The 23,079-nt window shown below is 38.3% G+C and overlaps 1 protein-coding gene across 7 annotated transcripts in view; it reads right to left on the reverse strand.

Moving 5' to 3' along the window:
- The window catches only part of rgs12b (regulator of G protein signaling 12b), a 53,686-nt gene that overhangs the window by 23,224 nt on the left and 7,383 nt on the right, over positions 1–23,079 (reverse strand). For all 7 annotated transcript variants that reach the window (XM_044114167.1, XM_044114168.1, XM_044114169.1 and 4 more), the window contains one exon: positions 19,364–19,483. In XM_044114167.1, the coding sequence (XP_043970102.1) occupies positions 19,364–19,483 (120 nt within the window). The remainder of the gene's footprint in view (positions 1–19,363; positions 19,484–23,079) is intronic.

Consider the following 23,079-nt stretch of genomic DNA (forward strand, 5'->3'; position numbering starts at 1 on the left):
TTACCATTGACCCAAAACTTCAGGTGTCTGCTAGAAAACCTACACAGGATTTTATTTTCGGAATAGTGAATCAAAGCATCTGTTAAAATGAACAAAAAAACGACTTAATGACTCAAGAATGAATCAATGTTTTTGAGAAGGTCAAAACCAAAGTTTTGGACGAATGCTTGTGATGAAAATTTGTGGCGTTTCATATGGGTTTCATTGAAAAAAGATTTCTTCACGATTTGACAGATTTGGAGAGTATTTGGACGATATAGTGAATAAACTTTGACAAGTGAGGATGTACAGCTGGTGGACTCCTAACTGAATCTAAAGACCATTCAACTTGGTTTTCGCTTCAGGGTGTTATTCCACATGTTCCTAATTTAAAAGTTATATTGTGAAATAGGAAAACTGAGTAAACTAATGTAAAAAAAAAAAACAACAAAAAAAACTGTGATCTGATTTTTTTTTTGCTAGTCACAAACCAGTCTATCTCAGTGACGGACTGGAGAGCTGTGCAGGGTGCAACCCACCTCTTGCGCCACGGTTATAGGCTCCCTCACAGCCCTTTAATTTTGAGAAAGTCTGGGAAATTTCTGGAATGACATTTTTGCTACTTTATTGACACACCACATAATAACAAAAACAACACAAGAAAGCAAAACTTCTGCTAGACAAAATCCAGAGTTTCCTCAACTAAAACCAGAACACAGAAACACAAACCATACATGCAGCACAGATTTGTATCTCAGACATGCTCAGCTGGGATGAGGTAATTCAGCACAGACATCAGTAACGAAGCTAACTGTGGAACAATGAAAACCCCTGTGACTCAGACAAAGTAATGGATAAATATATAAAACGACAGACATGAGCAAGACAGGACAGGAGAGGTGGGGAGCTGTCCGAGACAGGACTGTCTGCCATTGAGAATATGTGGGGCGATGGAGGAAAAACAGATGTAAATAGTAGAAAATGCTAAACTAATATCAGCAGGGGAGATGAAAGCATTCCAGCTATCAAGATATTGACTTCCAATGAGTTTATTACCCTGCACAGACATGTGGGAGTCTTGTGAATAAAAAGATATTTCTAGAGTATTTTTCACAGCTAGTCATGAGAAATGCTGCAACTTCATTTCTAGGGAATCGTGTTTTTCCTCTTTATTTCTTATATTCGATAATAAATAGACTGAACTCAAAACTCCGTAAATTTCACAGCATACAAGAAACAAACCAAAACTCAAACTGCTTGCATCACTGTCTGTTCACTGATACAATCAGGTGGAAATCTGAGTTTACATTCAGCATTAGGACTCCCTTAGTTAATGAATACCCATGACTCACCAACGAACAAAGAGCCTCCTGAACTCAAACAACGAGTTTTGTGTAGACAAAAGTTTTGTCTACACAAGACAAAACTTTTTAAAATAAGCAGCTCTGTCAAGGGTGAGCCTTTCTCTTATGCTGTGTCTGGCTTTTCTTTAATTGGCAATGGAGCCAGCCATGTCCTGTGGGAATTTGATTTAGATTATTACTAAAAAATTATTTTAAGCCAGTGCCGGTAATTCCGTTTAAAAATGTGAAACGTATATTACATAGATTCATAAAACACAATGAACAGCTATTGCTCTGTGTGTTTTTCCTTCTACTCAACTTTCCATTAATGTACATGGAGACAGCCCTTTGTGAACAACCAGACTTTTCAGAAAACAAAACCTGACTTATTTTCCTCATGGAGGGTTTCAAACGAGTCGGCAGAGTTCCTCATGACTGCATTAGGCCAAAATGTGGGTCAAAAAAGCTCAGATTTGAAAATAACTGCAAAACTAGTCTTTAGTTGCCAATGAGTTGTAATCTGGGAATTCTTTGTAATATCACTGTAAATTAAGTTATATTTTTGCTATTTATCAGATCTCTCCCTGGAATAACTGACTAAAGCAAGTCTCATTATATTTGACCTCTTGGTGCAGCATATGTGCTGCTTTGGCTCATATACATACTGTCCAGATCTTGTCTTGAGCTACTCTGACTGTCCCAGATGGCACGGTTTGATCAGAGGGATTAGACATTCGTGTGTCCCTGCAGGTGAAAAAGATCCGATGTGTCTGAACAGGACGTCAGTGTGGTTGAATGAACAGAGAGGAACAGCTTAATAACAGGGGCAGAAGTGTGTAAACTGCTCTTTTCACTGATCTAACCTCACATTTCTCACATCTCACCAAAAATCAGCCTCTGTGCATCATTAGAGTGAGTGAGGAGTTCTCTGTGGGCTAAACTACTGAATCATATGCCTGACATCTGGTAAAGTTGTGAATTTTTTGTATGTGGGGTCTGTTTCTATGTGTGCGTATTCATTTTTTAACAGTGATCACTTCCAGACGGACCGTATGTTGGGAAAGTTTGGCCCCAGGTTGAGACCTTAAGTCTGCTCTTCTCGACTTTCATCATCCAATTCCCTTGCATGGTATTTTCCCTCATCCCCATTTTTTGTATTTACCCCTCCCCTGCCTCCCCTCCGTCTCCAATAATCTCGCTTTTTCTTCCTTTCTCCATCTCACATTACCATGGCTTCCTTCTAACCATTCCTGTGAAACACAGGCTGGAGTGACTGTGTTTTCTCAGTCACTCCTCTTTTGGCAGGTCCTGGTCATTCCTGACAACCCAAAGAGAATAACTGGGGTTTTCCAGACATTCCCTCTTCAAATGCCTCTCCTCAAGACCTACATTTAAAGTGAGGTATATAGATGTAAAATAACACCAATAGAAATGCATCTCTTTCTAGCACATCGGTGATAAAACAGAAAAAAAAAACCTACATATCAGCTGATATGAGCATTTCAGTAAGTCTAGAATACTACTTAAAATGAAGAGCAGTTATAGTCTTAAAGTCAAGTTGTTGTGTTTCCACAGATACCAGATGCCACTTGCTTGTTCATATGCTAAAGGCGTTGTCAGTAGAGTCTGATTGAAGTTGAAAATCTACAAAGAACTCTTTGCTAATGAGATGAAGGTTTTCTTGGTACAAAATCAGAATGTGTCTGGAAACCAATTTTGTGGATTCAAACTTGGCTGCAGTGTCGGATGCCTTCATAGAATATGATAACGCTTCATTTGTTCCTCAGTGAGGAGGTTCAAATGGCTGTTGTCAAATAAAGTTAACTGGAGTAACTATAAAATGCAACTGACAGATAAATCTCTAATTTAGGAGGGGGAAAGAAAGTAATTGCCCTCTAATCTTTATAACTGATTGACTGGCTGCAGTGACATGTTCAGGGGAAGTTTAAATATGAAACGTAAAATAGGTGCATCAGAAGTTAAATAGATGCTAAAATGATGAGACCTCCACTTAATTTTTCATAAATTAGCTTTTTTATTGGTGATATCAACAGTTTTACGGTCAAAGTCTCTGAATTAACACAATGCCTGTTGAAATGCATGAAAGAAATCTGGGTTGAGGCAGTTATAGGCCACGCCTATAACCCAGTACTGCGCCTCACCTGTGGTGATGCTGTGTCAACAATACACTTGTTTATTTACACATATTCTTCACATGTTGATGTTCAAGTTGATTCTGGTGAGATCAAATTAGGATATCTACAATTTATTTTAAAAAATTAAAATTATTTTTTTATCAGACCAAAATTATGCTAGAAAATGTAATAAAAAGTAATAACAAAAGATCAAGAAAAGGTTAATGATCCACAAATAAGCAAAAACCAATATGCTTTATAGTTTATAGTTGTAATACAGAAGTTCATCTTTAGTCATGATGTGTATTGGCTGGTAGTTTTAGCTTCCAACTAATCTGAATAAATACTAAGAGAAGAAACCAAGAGCGCTAGATACTGCAGAAAAGATAATGACTACATTTAAACTTGAACAAAACCTTACCTCTAGACCCTGAATTATAATGTTAAGTTCACATAAACAAAAAATCAATATCAACGCTAAATCTATGTGCCTGGTCATACTGTTTATCTGTTACACACTATAGTTTGTGTGTCCTAAAAAGGAAAGGAACTGTTTTTCTTTCTACGAGTTAAATCCTATTTGATTACATGTTCCTGTTGTTTCCAATTGTCTAGTCATAAAATTATCCCATTAAGCCATAAGCGTGGCCTGTTCAACTCAGGTTTGGTGCTGAAATTTGCAGCGAGTGGTTGGTCCTTGTGTGCACATCTCCTTCATTATAGGAAGTTATATATAGTCATGCAGCTTAAACACCAGGTTTAGAAAACATGAGTACATCTCACATCCGTTACTCTGACAGCTACCATAATATTAATAGTTTAAAGCCATTGTTAAACAATCTTGAGTTTCCAGAACATGCCTCGTTTTGGTGGATGATGGAAAAGGACAGTCTGTTTTAGGGGATGAGACAATGAGGGAGCTTGAACACTCCACAGAGAAAACAGAAATGTCTATCGGTGTTGGAGACTGTGATAGATAAAACAACTTATATACACACACACACACACACACACACACGCACCCACGCACACAAAGACAACACTGTTTGCACCACAGGAGCTTATTCCTGGCTCCAACACCTCTCTGAGCTGCCACCTTTGGTAAGGCATGAGCTTTTCCCAGATTGAACTGCTCCAGTGAAAGATGATTGAAATGTGAAAGAGCATCAACATATCTTAAAAGTCTGTAAACAGCGGCATCACTGCAAGGAGGCCACGCCTATAACCCAATAAATAGCTTGCACACACAGTCCCTAAAAGGTAACACACTGATTCCCACACACACTTCCAGCAGAGGAGGAAGCTGGAGGACCAACGGTCTGAGCGAGTGTGTGCCTGTGTGTTTACTTTTGAATATGAGGTGGAATAGTGGCTGCCATTGAGAAGGCTGGAGTCATCCTGCCAAGACTGGCAACGGTAAAGCTGCTCGGCTTCAGAACGCCTCGACACGGAAACGGTGGCATGGAAAAGAGGATTTGGTTCTGATAATCAAAATTGAGACGAATGAGATGGCTCAGGTGTTAATACATGAAACGTGCCAGACAGGAAGAGCAGTAGAAACATCAATAGTTCCTAAACGGTGACATTCTCTATGAAAGACTGGGGTGAGCCCAGAAATCCCCGCAGCTCCCAAATCGATACCTACCCTCATTGACAGGGAGGAATTCAGATAATGGTTTTTCCCTACAACAGAGACACACAGGAGATGTGACTCAGAGTCTGAGCCAGTGAGAAATGTCTGTTATACTTGGGCTGGTGCCTAAAACAGACAGAGCAGCAAACGAGATGTAAACACAAAGTAAATCTGATCGAGCACATCTGCCTGAACGGCTTATAGCTGACAGACAACATTCTGGATGAGAGGAAATGTACTAAAAATGAGTCACTCAAACCGTCTTTCCATTGTCTTAAAGTTGTTTGCTCCGCAGGGTTAAACACACATATAAAAGAGAAGCCTTCGCAGGAAGGAAAAAAGTAGCTCCCACTTTCTTTGCCTTGGTTTCTCTTCTCAGTTTCTCTGTTGCAGAAAACATCTGGCTTGAAGAGAAAGACAAAAAGTGCCTGGAGCAAAGTTGTGTTTGCCTCTCTTTTAGCCTCATTTTACCTTTGAAATGAATCTCTTGACCCACCTCACACCACCGCATCAATTTTCTCAAAAAACAATAGAAGAACCTCAGTTCATTTCCACCCAAAGAATCCATTACTGGTTTTTTTCTTTTTTTCCCTCTCCTCAGGATGAAGTCAGTGGAATTCCCTTTCTTTGCATCTCCTACACTTTGCAGTAGTAAATAGTTCCCAGTTTTGTGCATTTGTCCCCTTCTTTCTCACGCACAGTCAACAGAGTAACACTGACATGCAGAGCGAGACATTTTTGTAGTTTCCTATTAACTTCCCACGAAACAGACTAAACTTTACTATAGCAAAGAAGCAACGTTTTAGTTTAGATTTACTTGTCTACTTGAAGCAACACTGACAAAAAAGGATAACAAGTTAAGCACTTTCTCACGCTCTGGGTTTGTACGTGAAGTACTCACTGTATTAAAGTTCCAGACGCGCTTGAAGGAGAGCCTCTTCCTCAGGCTCATCCTGTTCTCCTCTCAAAGAGGAGGAAACCCACCGACTGTTCAGTTTACATATGTGAGCCACACTTGCACAGACGGAGCGTCTTCAGGAGGAATCTACAACAGGAAGCCCGGGCAGACGACCAGCATGGATGGAGACATGCCTCAGTGCCACTGTGCCCTCAGAACTGCTTAACTAATCAGCAGAAGCTGTTTAAAATAAACGGGCTGTAAATCACCGATGTTTAATTTGTCTAATTAGATCGGTTGTTTCCGTCTGTTTCACTCACACACATACTCCTTCACACACTGAGCTGACAAGTTCCATTCTCCGGTGGAGGCACACACACACACACACACACACGAAGGGCTCAGTTTCCATAGTGAAACGCCCCCATCGGGCACAAGAAGGGGAGGGAACAAAGGTCAGCCTGCCAATCACACGGCAGCACGGTTTTTCCTTCTCCACCCATCTCCTCTACCTCCCACTTTAAATCACATGAAAATGTGTTCAGGTAAGATCATTTTCAACTACGTGTAGAATTTTACTATTATTGTGAAATAAAAAATATAGAAATATGACTCGTTTCTGAGAAAATCATCAAGAGACGAGAGGACAGCTTAATGGAAATTAATTCAGGAGGTTTTGCTAAAGGTCAACCAAAGCAAACAAAGGCACTTCACAGGACACGGCACCACACTTCAGAACATACACACAAAGACTGAAGTGGTGCGTACAGCCTCAAGCTCATGTCTAGCCCCCACAAATTTCTAGGTAAAAAGGAAGAAGAATTTAGAAAAATTTGGGGAAAAAAAAAAAAAAAAAGAGTTTTTGTTTTTACATATAAAAAGCACAAATGTTGTTTTGAGAATATTTTCAAGTAATTTAATGGTAATGGCATAATAATACAAGTGCACCTCCTCAAAGACCAATAAACTTTAATTTCCAATTTCTAATCAACATTTAACACTGGAACTTGAAGACATTTAAAAAAATCCAAAATAAATGAATAAATGAATAAATAAATATACATGGATCGACAAATAAAATGGATACTGAAGTTCCTGTAAACAAAATTACTCTCAAAAAAGGGGCTAATTGAGACTGAAGGACCAGACTGAAGCCTTTTGTCATCCAGTCTTTGGTAGAAAGAGAGAGACGAGAAAAATCAAACAATCATGCACATGGAAATTATCAAACTTTTTTTAATTGATTTATTGCAACAGGCTTACTAGAAAACTTTAAAATGTGTTACCAATAAAACCTAGAAAGTGTGGCTTGGATTTGGATTCACCCTCCATTACTCTGATACATTAAAATTCAAATTAATTAAGTCAAGCGTCAGGCAGGGAGATCATTAATCAGAGAAGCAGCCAAGAGGCTTCTCTGCAGAGACCCCATAGATCAGGTGAGAAAATCTGTCCATCATTTTAGTGCTATTTGGTTTTGTAGGTGAACATAGCACAAAACTCTGGGAAACTTCCTGCTGTGAAACATGAGGATGACAGCATCCTGCTATGGTGATGCTTTTCTTCAGCAGAGGCAGGGAGCCAATTAAAGAAAAGCCCATGAAGGACAGAAAAATAAAATCACCTTTCAGCAGCCATTTTTTTATTTTCGGTTTTGTGAATCCGTCATGTTTTCCCCTTGCCGTGATTTTGTAGTGCCAGGTCAACTATCCTGAAGTTGCAAGTAGACAAGTCAAAATTTTCGGTTCTAGCGTGTATTGATGCAAAAGATTCCTTTGAAGTGTCTGGTGAAATCTTATTTTTCTGGGAAGTGTACCCACATGCCAAGTACTAGAGCCTCCACTCAGGGTCACTCTCTGAGCCTCTGAGCCAAACAGACAGGCCTTTAAATGGCGGATGTTACAAAGTTCAGATCTGGTCTCAATAAATAATTAGGAAATGAATGAAAAAAAAAACCTTAAATATGATCTCATTAACAATTTATTCTAATAATTTCAGTAATTTTAAGGACAAATTGCAGAAATTAACTGATATTTTTTGCCTTCTTTTTACCACCAAAAACCCCATCAGAGCTTGAGGTATTTCAAATGCTGAGCCATATTGTTGCTAAAGTTAATGCTAGCCTTTCACGTTCCCCGTATCATAGCAACATCAGGGATGGTTCCAGCACTCGGCTCCCCTCCGACAACCAATATGCACACACACACACAAAAACTAAGGCGAAAGCAGCTGCCAAAGCACTAATTAGCAGGAGCTGCTGTTCTTAAAGGGAAAGTCCAGTGGAGCCTTGATACTCAGTATGTCAGAGCTGGTTCAGCTCAGCCTGCACACCCGAAATCACCACAGAAGATGAGAAAGCCACACAGCTAAAAAATTTTCAGAAAACTGATTGCTCACACCTTTTGGTGTGTGAGCAATAGACTTAGGAGAATCGTGATGAATACTGTAATTACACGAGCTCAAACTAACACCAACACACATTTGTCAGTGTAGAAAATCATAAGAAAGGGTACAATGTCACACAACTTATGAGAAGTGTAAACAGGATTAGCTGAAATGATGGTACGTAAAGGGGATGAGAGACAAACAAAGAGTTCAGTTCATCTAGTGTCATTAAACCAAAGAGGTCTTAATGTTGTGTGAATGTCTAATATATCATGGACTTCAAGCAAACCAGTACAACACAAAAAAGGAAACATTTATAAAAAATAAAACATCTGTGTTTGGTCTGGATTTGCTACCATCCCCTGAAAACAGAGAAACACACTTTGAATGCATAGTACAAGTTGTTACCTTATACTGTCGTACACCTGACCTAAATTTCCAGTTTTGTAAATTTCTCAAAAACATTTTATTAAACAAATGTTAAGTCAGATATCAGTATTCTTTAACCTGTCAGGGTTTAGAGCATCTTTGTATACCAAGCTAATACTTTTATTGTTTCTAATTATCAATTTTACAACAAGGAACACAGGTATTCATGAAAAAAATTCAAAATAATTTAAACTTACTGCCTATAAAAGAGGAACCATGTAGAAAATACCACACTTTAAAATAACGCAGCAGCAAAACCTAAACTGTAGTGCTCTAAATACCACAGAGACTTTGTGACAATAGTGGAGAAATCAGCATTTATAAGAAAAAAAATCTGAAACTGAGACATTTTCTTTTGGTTTCTTCAAATATAATTGAAGAAACATTTTTCACCGCAGAGGTGGATAGTCAACCTCCTATTTCTTATGTCTGTATAAGACACAGTAAAACCGAACACTGCCCCCTGCTGTTGCTACTAAAGTGGAACATCGGCTTGAAAAGAGCATGGTGGTGAAACCACTGTCCTCTAGGGCCAATGATTACCTGCTTTAACAGATCTGAATCAAATGATTGGGTCATTAAAGTGCTTCCACAGAACCTCAAGACATGCTGAGGAGGTAATTCAAGCATTTCATTCAGGTAGGTGGAGGCAATGACATCAAAAATGTTGTTGGACGTTGGTGCTTGTGGATCAGAGTTTAAAACCCTGTAATAGAAAAAGAAGAAGAAGAAAAGCTAAAATTGATATTTAGAAGGTTTTCAGCTAATTAATTTTTTAATTGCAATAAAAAAAAAATTTGAATCAGAGCTGCTAAAGGATAGTTGTTGTTTTTTTCAATCACATGCAGAATATTTTAACAGATAGATAAAAGATCTGGTGAATGAAGTTTTCAAGTTTATTGAGATAATAATGCAAATAGACTGAAAGAATTAGTGTGAGATATATTTGGGCTATTTCTGCCCACAAAGGCTTCAAAGTGCAATACAAAATAAAATAAACTTAAGTACAGAACGTCTTTCAATGTTTTCAGGTATTTATTAAGACCATCCACCATAGACTGTGTCAAGTTTACATACTAACATGAATTATAATGTACTGTATCTTCAATGTAAAATAAACCATGGTAAAATAAGACAAACACAGCTGAAAACTGTATTTATAAGACTGAGGTATAACTGGTTTATATTTTTTAATAATATATAAATCTGTAAACAATATTGTAGTTGCAGTTCTTGTTTTTCAGTGAATCTTAGTTTATTTTAGACTGTGGATTAACTGAATTTGTTGGCTGAATCTGGTTTGAGTACAGCTTCCACATTGTTATTTGAAAGTAATAAGATCAGGTCTGTGCGTGCATGAACAGAAGTAACATGGATGTCAGACGCAAAGCAGTAATACTTGTGCTATTCCTTCACAATGTTAGCTTCCATCAGCCCTCACAATGTTAGGCTGTGAAATGGAAAATTATCACCAAAGCATAGTTTTTTCTCATTGTTTTGGCTAATGCATTCAGCTACTGTTCCCATACTGTTTGCAAGAATGACTGGGTGTTTCTTTTTATGTCATTTTTTTTTTTTTATGTTTTCAGGCATCTTGATTATAAAACAGAGTACACCAGGCAGAGTACAACACATTCCACATTTGGCCAAAACACTCAAACCATAAATGTCAAGGAAGGTATACATTTTCATAATTAAGCACTTGACTTCCTTAAAATCACACCGTTTTCCAAATATTCCCCTAAGCCCTAGAATCTGATTGACCCATAACATTGAGTCACATTGGGACAACCTTTAAGAAAACATTTTTTTTTTTTGAATGAGCAACGTGCAGTCAATAATATGTTCCGTCAACCCCATTTAGCAGAGTAATTATTCGAAAAAGCATATGTAAAATTTGGAAATGATAAATAGTCTTCAAATTCTGGGAAGATTAGCAGACCAGTTTGTGTCAACTCAAAATGGGGGACCAGAGCCAACAGGTTGTGCCAAAGGAGAAATGGGTCAGTAAGGGCAACACACATGCAACACACACTCCACAAGAGCAGAGATTTATTGTTTTGCTTGAGGTGGCAAGAACCAGTATAAAACGTCCAGTTCTCCGCAGGACATTTTATACTTCACAGGAAGAAACGAGTTCAGAGAGTGAACACACTTCTCTGATCTTACGGAGTTTGTCTCAAACACAACTCACCAGACAATATTTGGCCATTTGATTATTTGCAGTTTCAGAATCAAACAGACCACTTCTAAAACACTGATTATGTGTGACTAAACGTAGAGCTTGAGCTTGAGAACGGTGTCCGTTTGAAAGTTAAAAAAAACAACTAATAATCAAATTTCAGAATTTGATGTTATAGCACATAGTTTTGTAGATTCGGTTACATTTTCTCTACTCAAATCCATAATCCTTTTGTTGGCTATTTATATATTAAAATCAACCTAATGCTAGTGCCAGAGACTATGTAATAATATACAAAATATAGAATGAAAAACGTCTTAGCCGTATCCATGTTATAAATATAAACAATAAATTCAGTAAATTCCTTAACTTTTTATTTATAGGTATATTTTTTTCAGTTTACTACGCTTCTAAACTGCTTGCAGAAAAGTATTCAGAGGCCAATTTCCCAGACTAATGATTTTACGAGTGTCTGCTGCTAAGCACAGACCACTAGCTATAAAATCTAATTATAATATACATGACTACAAAAACCAATAAAAAGAAAAATATGTGGGGCGTTTCACCAGGAGTGGTTTATTAGAGATTCTGCCAAAGGAAAAACAAAACTACAGTACATGTAACAACTATTATGCATAATGACTGCATGATTTGCTTGGCAAAAAGAAAAGAGAAGCTGTGCACAGCTGGGTAGTAGTACTTTTTGATGCCCAATTACCTCTGTATGGGATCCTTTTTGTCTAACAGGGTCTTAAAATCTCTTTTCTGCAACTGGAACATTTTTAGCTTTGTAAAGAATATACACTTTAAAAATTTGATTTTTTTTTTTTTTTCATAATGCTTTACATTGTAAAGCCACACTTTGACAAAGACAGCAATCCACATTAATGGCATCTCTAGACAAAATCTTATGTACGAGATTATGGAATGAAACATTTTCGAATAGTAGCACAATCTTACTCTGGGAATTTCTTTAATCTTCCCTGCCAACATTGCCACAGTGGTGCCAAGATAAATTTGTCACAGTTGCGGTTGTATGCAAACGTTTTTAATTACTGCTCTGACTCCACATGTGGGCATGTTTGGACAGGAGCCTTTTTTATTCTTGTAGGCATTTTCCAGCTTCTAGAGATCAACATATCTGACTTACTTCAATGGTATGTTCTTTTGCCTTAATCATTTTTGAAGAGTGGATAAGAGAAGACAATTTTAATACCTGAAGAAATTTAAACTTCCTTTAAACTTCCTTAGAACGGACAAAAAATGCTTTAGTTACATTTACTCTATAGTGATTGGGCAGCGATATGCGAGGTACCGATGATTTAGTTAAATTGTTTTGTTACTTTTTATGGAGTTGTTTTTAAACTGAGCAAAATGACTCATTTAGGTTTGAATGGTTCTAAAAGTGATAGTAGATAAAAGTTCAGTTTTAACAAGTTTACTCATTTGTGACATTATGTGAATCAGAATTAACACTGTTTGGAAGAATGGTGACAAAACCGCTGACCTTGCAACTGCTGGACATCAATTGAGTCACAACTTAGCCAAATAAATTAAAAAGGATGATTCTTTAAAATAATGATGACTCAGGCCAAGCACAAACACCACACTAAGACATGAGATCTAAAATCAACAGAATGAGACCGATAAAAAATTTTCTCCAGAAAGATAAAACATACTGACTAATAAGTTTTCTCAATTCTGATGTGGTAAAATCTTTAATATAGGTTTAGTAAGAAGTTTAAACAAAAATATTTGTATTTATTTTGAATCAGAAGTATGCAAAATGTGACTCCTGGCCTCATGGGGAGTTTTACGTACAGGAGCGACACTGATCCTGATCCATCATCTGATTTTCCCTCCCTAACGCGCTCTGCTCCGGGGGGATATCACGAGGAACAACACGCACGAATCTCTTTAGTGAGAATAAACAATCACACACACAGGAATAAACTTGTGTGCAGTTCTTATCTTTAGGTGCCTGAATGTGTTTTTTATTTATAATTTTAGGGTATGAATGAGTTTTCTGTGCCCTTGTGGTTGTGTGTGTGTATGTGTGTGTGTGTGTGTTGGGTCAAGGGGCTGGGAGAATGCTCTTTTCTCACTGATGTGTTCAGTTAAATAATGTCCTGAGCAGCTCACCACCACAGTGTCAAAACAACCCTCCACAAACAACTACACATTCACCCACAACTACTAAGAACAAATCACTAGTCAATTCTTTCACATTCTATATTAATCAGTCAATCCAAGGATTTAGAATCAATAACAATTGCTGCGTTTTATCCAGTTTACTAGCACAATGTGTATGAAAGCCTTATGCATACACACAAGAGACACAAATAGATTCACACAGCCAAATCAATTAGCTTTAATGATGGAGAGATCAAATGGAGGAATCAACAGGTGTCCCTTTAAGTCAAAGGAGCCAGAAAGAGCCTAATGATTGGCTCAAACGGGTCATGTGACCTGTCATTCCTGAGACAGGCCTCTCAACTACAGTTTTAGTGTATCCAGTTCATTTTAAACTAAAATAAATGCAGGTCAACAAATATTAAAATATATATATATATATATATATATATATATATATATATATATATATATATATATATATATATATATATATATATATATATATATTTTAATACATGTAACATAAAAGGTTACAAACTCAAATTATTTGAAACACATTGATATCTTGAGATAAACTTGGATCATTTGCTATGGTTGGACATGGTAAAGATTGTGTCAAACAGCTTGAATCTTACATATATATGTACACAAATATTTAGAGAGAGTGATACAGACATGGCCAAAGAAATTCAACACAAACATTGAACTCATTTACTCACTGGATCTGCAGGCATTTCAGTAAAAGTTTGCTGCTCCATGAAGACGCGTAATCCTCTGCACCGCATGTGAGAGATCTTTTAAGTGAACATTGTCGTTAGCTGCCTAATATGTGTGTGTGTGTATGAGAGAGGGGAGACTAAGTGCTGGTTTTCAAATGTCCAAACGGCTACCGAATGTCACTGTCACCAGATTTCCCCTTTCCTCCCGTGCGCTCTCTCTCTCTCATCCCTCCCTCTCCTTCTCCTCTTCCCTCTCTATCGTCTCCCCTTCCCTACCTCAACCCACCCCCACGCTCCCCTTACGCCCTCCCTCCTTCGTCTTTGCCGCTACACCAACCCTCACATAATTTCTATTCCTCCCACACTGCTGCCGGCTGACACACACACACACACTCACACACACCCGCACCCGCACCCACGCATACACTCGAGACAAATGTGTAGGCATTACTGCAAAACCCCTCGTCATTAGGCAACACACGCCCACACAAAATTAGCGCAAAGTTGAATGTGTTACCCTCAGCGCTCTTCAGTTGTCGGCTCCGTATGCCCCACACATGTCTGGAGAATAAACTGACAGTTTTGATGTTTAGGAGGCGGGGGTGGGTCAAAAAAGCAAACAGACAGAGCGGCGGGGGGGAGGGGGGGAGGGGGGGGGGGCGGAGTGAACGACACAATGATTGGTTCTGAAAGACAGAGACTGACAGCTAAGACAGCTACCTGGAGGAAGCGCTACGAGTTAAAAAGTGGCTGCATTCCTCAACATGCCTTGACACACAGTGGAGGTACTCACCCCAACACTTTCTACCGCACACACACCCCTGCTGTCTGCCCTCAGGGGTGATGACAGCGAATGTAGGACCACTCAATGACACCGACTGCTGATAAATAACCAGCAGTCAAGAGGCGTTTACTGGCAATCAACAGGGACAGAATGTGTTTTCACAGTATTATAAACGTAAACAACATACAGGTGAAAACAGATGTTCACGTATTTTGACTGAAAAGGACAGCTTTTTTTTTTCTCACTTTCTCACTTTAAAGCTAAATGTTACCTGTTTTAGGTCGATTAGTATTATCAAATATATTTCTATTTAATAATTGCCAGAATAACTCAATTTCACCAGACAGAACTGGTGTATCTGAGACAGGCTAATAGGGCGGCTTTTCAACTCTGCCCCAAAATGATTTAAAAAGCAATGATTTCTTTGAGACACTTTATAACAAATTTGGCAGAATGTTGTTCTGTCTTTGAGAAGAGCACCACGTTATCCAACAGTATAACGTAACATAACTAACTACAACATAAAATGATACTACCACCCTTCCACTTCACAGTTGAGATGGTGGTTATTCATTAATTATTCTGACAATTAGTCAGAAATAAAAAATGCCAAATTATCCAGATTTTTCATTTAATCACTTTAGCCTTGCCTTTTTATACAACATTATAAATCCCCCCGCACCCCCCAAAAGAGCTAATTAACATAATATTATATGGACATATAATAATTCCATTCCTTTTTTTTTAAGCAAGATAATAAACATCTTATTGCTTGAGATACAATAACAGCATTTCTTTAGAGTATGCCTCATTATCTGTAGCAAGTTATGAATCTGTGGCTAAAAAAATACTTCTAGCACCAAAAGTGAAAACACAACAGCACTTAATTAGAGCAGAGATGGAAGATCCTATTGGTCGTGCTCTCCCACCAATTCCTTGAAACAGAAAGCTGTTTTGCTTTTGTTTCCTTTTTTTTTTTACCTTAAAAGGCCAACTGTTAAGTTTATTAGATTTTACAAACATCAATCTCACTGAAGCCACATTTGTGTGTTTAGATTCAAACTTACAGCATGTTAGGAAATATCTGTGTAGCTGGGATGTCCATAACAAGGTTTGAGTCAAATATGTTACATTTACCAAAACAGTGAAGCTACAACTGATGTTGCAGAGCAACTGAAGCTACAATGTAGCTCACCACCATCAGCATGTGAATGAGTGAATGTAGTATGAACCGCTTTGGTGACTGGATGAAGCACTTTCTTTCCTTTAAGTTTCTTTTTTGAAATGTAATGCTGCCTGTGTAACTTTTTTTTAGAAAGCACATGATGAAAAAACAAATTGTCCTACTTCTACACAAACAGCCACTTATGAGTGCAGGATATTCTAAAAGATAAAGGAAGTTTCTGCATAAGACAGAACAATGTTTCAGTCCCCAGAAATGCTACATGAATCAATCATTCAATTTGAGTCTGTTTGAACAGCAACCAGCCTCACAATAACCCAATTGTGTGGCTTTTTATTCATACATATAACTTGCATGGCTTTCTTACAAGTCATATTTGTGCAGTTGACCTCTAAATGATTAGTATTGCTTAATGTCATTTGTCAGTCTTCCTTGTGTGAAAACTTAACACACGTGAAACCAATTCAGCACAAGTTTTATATCAAGCACATGAACATTTTTTTGTTGTTTTTTCATGTGCCATGTTGCCCTTTGAAAAAGTTAATTTAATTAGCCGCCTGCAAGGGGGATGGATATCTTGTATTGATGAGACGCAGCATTTGCACTCTTACGGATTTATTCTTTACTTACTTTTTTATCCCAATTGAACAATTCAGCGTATCTTAAAACATCAGACAAAATTAATACAGAATGCAGTTTTCAAATGATGATTTTATAAACTTGGGGAAAGTAAAAGCCACCCAAACCGACATTGCAGTATGTAAAAAAAATTATTGCTAAACCTACTAACTGGTTGTGCCAAACTTGGTGGCCACCCTCTTCTTTGCAAGTTAAGTCAGTCAAATTAAATGCTTCGGGAGAAATTAACAACCTGTTTAAAATCTTGTCACAGCATTTTGTTTTAATAAAGTCTCGACTTTGGCTTGGCAACTCTAAAACAGTTGGCAGAGCTGTTTCCTTGCAGCAAGAAGGTCCTGGGTTCGATTCCCGGCCTGGGGTCTTTCTGCATGGAGTTTGCATGTTCTCCCTGTGCATGGTGGGTTCTCTCCGGGTTCTCCGGCTTCCTCCCACAGTCCAAAAACATGACTGTCAGGTTAATTGGTCTCTCTAAATTCTCCCTAGGTGTGTGTGAATGGTTGTTTGTCTTGTATGTCTCTGTGTTGCCCTGCGACAGACTGGCGACCTGTCCAGGGTGAACCCCGCCTCTCGCCCGGGACGCAGCTGGAGATAGGCACCAGCAACCCTCCCGACCCCATTTGGGACGAAGGGTGTAAGAAAATGGATGGATGGATGGATGGTGGCCTGAATGTACAGACAGTCCTACACATTCAGCAGTAAAACATATTTGAATTTTCCCCATGACATCTGAAAGCTCCTAAATGTGTGCATACATGTACGTGGCTCTACATACCCTTTGTGCTTTCTGTGTCAGTTCCTCACTAATGCGTTGAATGCCAGCTTGTTGCTCATCGGAGCTCGTTAGAAGAGCGAGCCAACACTTAGAACCCATTTACCCCCCACCACAATCACCACACAAATACACACACACAAAAACCAGCCCCTCTCTTCAACCCCCCCACAATACACAGCACAAAGCTCTCTCTGTTTGTGAATATTACAGCATGTGCGGCAAGAGAAAAAGGCCTAACAGCCGGAAGAAAATAAGTAGAATAGAGGCGGCAGGAAGAGCTAAGAAGAAAAAAACAACAACTTTGATGTGTGATGACGATGGGACATCTAAAACTCGTGGAAACAATGTGCAGTTTAACCTTGCAGAATTGAATGTTTCCAGCAGAGCTGATGACAATGAAACAAAGGGAATAAAATAACCTAAAATTTGGCAACAGGATACAAAACAAATAGGCTTAAGGTTGAGGTCAAATATTCGCAATAACCTTTGTAACCGTAGACCTGCTGCGCTTCCTTACACGTCACCGTCCGACAGATAGCCTCTGCAAGTAATTTGTGAAATCTCTTCACAGTAAACTCTAAAACAGCTTACTTTCAATGAATCCTTTACAAAAAGAAATAGTACAGTGTACGTGAAAGTTGAGCAGAAATAAATAAAAGCTTCTCTGAAGAAGACCCAGTCGTTTTCTCAAAAGTGTAAACAATCCCTGGTAAAATCCAGAATAGAACCTATGAAAAAATATTTCCAAACCCTGTCGAGTTTTGAATATGAGACACACCTCCAAGTTTGCCTGAGCACAGGTTTTGGCCCTCCATCTCTCACTCTGCTTCCTGTTGCAGTCAACCAAAGGAAGAATGACAAAAATGTATGGGAAAAAAAAGCAAAACATCACAACTGAAACAGAAGCAGCCGTGGTGAGTTTGACTTGTCTGCTCCCAGGATGCCCCAGTCACCACTAAACACAGGAAACATTTAACTGTGCTCTGATTTCTATCTCGGGGGCCAAAGCTACTGTTATAAAAAGACACTCAGATGGCAAGACTCTCCTTCAGACATAAACACACACAGACAAGACTTTATGGCAACAACACTGCAATTTATGCTCTTAGTTCAGTCTTAGTCTTATAATCATATTTTAGAAAAAAAATAATACAATGGGGGAAAAAAAAAGTATTGAAAACTGATTCATCTAATAGCAATGTCTATCTCACCATCTGAGTACTAAAATACGCAGGTCAAATCTTGACTTTATGAAACAAGGTCTAAATAGGCACATTGTTAGGGATATCTCATGCTTCTCAAATGACTGTACTCCAGGTCATTTCTTGAAGATAAAAAAAGGAGGAAAATAATCATTTCTGTGACAGTGGAGCCATATAACACTGAGTTGAGCTGCACACGTGATCCAGCGCCTACGTTCAAGTCCGGTAATTCAGTTTGCCAACATAATTTATTTCAGACCCCTAACCAAAGCTGGAAATAAATGTAGGGTGTTCCTTGAAGTCAGCTGAAACTGAATGGAGCTTCAGATGAGATTTCAAATTTTAAGGATCTAAATACCAATAAGATCAGTGACTAGAATATGAAGAAAACGATTGATTCAAACGATTGTTTCCTAACATTTTAAACCAGTCTGCTCATTCCTCTCCGACCTTTGACATCAGCAATTCCTTCTCGCCAACATAGTAAGAGCTCACTGGATGTTTTCTCAATTTTCTGGCCATTATCCAACAGTTTGAGGGACAATACAGAGTGAAACTCATTTTCTGTACTTAATAAAGCAGCCAGGGAATCTAAGTGTTTAATTGAAATCATCAGTTTTTCGATAGTAATAATGAAGTCCTGAGAAGACATTGCTAAGCACCAAGAGTTCAAGAGGGAGAGGCCTTTTTAATCCAAGAACACAAATTGGAAGGTCGAATCACCGCAAAAGAGAAAGACTATCTTCTTGGAGGATTTGTTTCTAAACATTGATACAACAACTTCAGGTACCAAACTTAGTGCCATTCTGTCACAAGAAAGCTATGCTGAATGCTTTTCTTTCACTGACAGATTTTGTTAGATTTTACTATGTATAGCATTCACTGTCTAGCAAAAATAAAAAAAAGAAAAATACACAGTTTGCGTGAGGGTGAATGTTGCTCACCTCCAAGTTGTCCAGGGAGCGGGCCATGCTGAGACGTTTGGAGCGCCCAAAGGAGCGTCTGGCTGAGGAGCGCTGCGGCAGAGGAGGGAACCCCATCGTCAAGCCCCGAAACCGACCACCCTGAGGCCAAGGCAATAAAATCAAGTTCAGTTTATGTGCTATACTGTAACAGAGGTCACAATAAACAGCTGTTTGTCAAATAACGAGAAACCAAAAGAGATCATAGGACGGCGAGTAACGAGAACCTGCTGTTCACCGTATCTTAGAAAAACACTTATTTTTCTACAAATAGAATCTGTACTCACAGATTGTCTTCTATTCAAGTAACTAAATAGAAATAAAATATATAATTGAACAGGATCATGTTCTGAATGGTTCTTTTGCATACTGTTGTATACTAGAATTTATATAGGGTGACATTTTGAGACACAGAGGCCTTTTTTAATATTTTAAACAAAGAAAGAACTCATTAATGATTTCATATTCTTCAAAAAAGGACAATTTAAGTTAGTTCAAGTACCATGTAAAAAAAAACTTTTGTCTTTAGCGTCAAGCTATTTTTCTAACGCGAACCTTCAGGAAGCCTCAATTTATCTGAAATACTGGAGAGCTATGTTTCAACTATCAATTGGTAATGAATCACAAGCTATTTTTCAGCTGGCTCTTAGTTGACCTGGTAATAAGTATGCAGGCCAACTAGACATGTTAATTTGACTGGATAAAAACATTTGAAATAGAGAAATGTTGCTAATCCTAATAAATTATGTTGCAAATGCATGAAAAGAGGTCAGTCTTCTAACATCCTTGATGCATATGTGTACTTTGTTAGAAAACGTTCCATAATGAAGTGCAGCATGCTGAAAACATTAGAACATTATGATGTTTGCAGAAGTTCTGGCCTGGAGAACAGCTAATTGGAATTAGAGGCCAACACCCGTGCAGAAAGTTGCTGCCATAAACTGCCTCACCTAGGAGCATCAGTCACAGGGGAAAGAACATTTACTATTTGAAGCCATTTAACAGTGACGTCATGTCACTGAGGACTGCTGTAAATCAGAGGAGACAGGGACTAATCAAGTGTCGCACTGACAACTGTTGCATTTGGAAAGCACAAAAGTGACCTGTCATGTCTCTGAACTTCCATAAGTAACATCTGCCTTATCGCCTTGCACTGCAGGAGACAGCATAGCGGAGGGGGCTCCGGGTGATAGCAGGAGATACGTAATTAAAAGACGCTGACAGGTCTGAGAGGACAGACACGAGCTGAATCAGACCGCCTGTTTAGGAGGCGGTCGCTGCATTTCATCAGGCATCGGCAGTGGTGTTGCTTGGATACCGAGTCAACCCTACATCTGTGCATGTGTGCGTTTCCACGCACATCCAGATAATGAAGATTCAAACGCTTGATTAAATGCGTAGGCGCAAACACTCTGACGTGACCTTTTTTTTTTTTTGTTTGTTTGTTTTTAACCCAATTAGTCTTACATGAATACAAGAAAAAAAATCCAAAGACATTTAATGGAAAAGCACAAACTGGGGTTAAGAAGAAAAGTGATAAAGAGAAGGGGTTGTTTTAGTTGGCACAGGAGACAGCTTTTAAAATAAAAAAAGAGAGTGAAAACAGTTTCTGAGGAAAATTTGAGGCTCTCATCTGTGTAATTTGTTATCAACATAAAAACATATAAACACACCATATCAGTTAAAAAACATCTTTCCTTTTTAGAGCAAAATACTCTACATAAAAAAAATCTAAACATAATTACAGCATGTTGGGTTAAGAGCTACCACATTAAAACACAATCATTATGAGCATGTATAACACTTCTTCATGGCTAAGGATGTATCTGACAATTTAGAAATGAATAACCAAATTGCAAAACCAATTCGTTCAATTATTATTTATCGTTTCAGAAACGTCCAGATCAGTTCTTTGACCATCTCTCAGAATCGTGACCAGTCTTACCAGGAAGTATCAGCAGTCAAATTTAAGTCATGCCACTAGCATGGCATGTGGCTTTTCACTTGCAAAATTTTGTTGCAAGTGAAACAAACACAAATTGAGGCTGTTTAGACTTCAGTCGTGCCTGGTCTTCAAACATGACCACGTTTTAGTGTTAATGGACCTTGAAGGAAAAACAGGAAAGTTGTTGGGTGTGCAGGAAGCCAACAGAAAAAGAGAGACAGTGCCACCATGTGTTAAACAAAGAGCAAACATTAAGAGACAGACAGCTACAAGTAAACGCTCTCAATTAATTAATAACTCAGTACAATAAATCTGGTCTAACTAATACCAGAGAGTAGAGGGATTGAGCCACAGAGGGATGAGGATTTTGTTCTGAAAACATGACGGCTTCTTTACTACTTCAGTCTGAGGGCATTGTTCAGAAAGGTTAACGTCTATGTTCCTGCTCCTATCAGTTTCTATGCTTTGCCTTGGTATTGTTAAAGCTTCCTCTGATTGTCCCCACTCAGCTCCCAGGAACCGTCTCAACCAATCAGCTTAACGACCAGAATTATCAATTTCTCTCGGTTTTAATGGAAACTCTCCTCAGGATCTGTCCTACATGTAACTTTAAGGTGCAATGAGTGTTTCCTGCTTACAGGAATTGCAAAAAAGAAAAAAAAAAGTGCACATTTTGCAATCACAGTAGTAATAACAGCTTATAGGCAAGCCTGATGAGATTTTTAAAAAATGGAAATTTCACAAGCAGAAATATTGTCCAGGTTCAATTCTTATCATTAAACATGCTTTTAATAAGAAGCCAGAAAAAGTGGAACAATGATATAAGCTTTCAAAGACAAAGACAGCCTGCCACTCCCTCCACCTGTTGCTCTCCATTAAAGAGAAAGACAGAAAAAGAGGTACTAAGTGTAGCATTATTATATCATTTATTCCAAATTTTTGCAGTCTGTGAGTAAAGCAAAACCATAAATAAACAGAGAACATCAGAACTGCAGGAATCACACATGAATAATGTGTTTAACTCTAAATGACTGCAATACTCAATACTCAAAGCACCCCTGCAAGTTTTCCTCAAGCTGCCATGGTGTGTTTTTAGAAAGTCCAGAGACCGCCTGAGGTCATGCTAAAAGTTAAAATTTCACATCAATATAATCTGCGAAAGCCTGAGCCAAAATGGTTGCTTAGGACTGGGATAAGTCCATGAACTCGAGTGCATGTCAAACTGTGCCACAGTTGAAGGTCAGACTAAATGCTGCCATGCAAGAAAACAACAATTCCAAGCACAGCAGCGGTAATTTTACAACTCGATGACAAAAACAAAACTATCAAAGTGTTTTAATCACCTAAAATCAACACCTCAAAGTGTTTCACAGGATACTAAGAAAGCAAACAAACATTCTTGAACAAAAGCAAGCCTGAAAAAGAAATGACACTGTCACAGAAATCAAACAATGATTTTGTAACTAAAAGTGAGTCTAGAAGCAAATGAATCTCTGGGTGTAGTTGTTTTATTTTTATTTGTTTTTTTTTGTTTTTTTACTCCATAATGTGATTATTTGTTTATTCATCTGAGGACACACTTGGGTTATTAATACCACTGCTGAATCAGGAGGTTTTTCTGTGACTCACCTTCACACCAAATATGGAACTACCTTTCATCACCATGGTCAAACATGGTTGGGGCAGCATAATGCTGAGGGGATATTCCTCTTAAGCAAGGACACTGAAACTGATCAGAGTTGATGAAAAGATG

Source organism: Gambusia affinis, linkage group LG04 (genome assembly GCF_019740435.1).
Source record: "Gambusia affinis linkage group LG04, SWU_Gaff_1.0, whole genome shotgun sequence".
In the NCBI taxonomy this organism is placed as follows: domain Eukaryota; kingdom Metazoa; phylum Chordata; class Actinopteri; order Cyprinodontiformes; family Poeciliidae; genus Gambusia; species Gambusia affinis.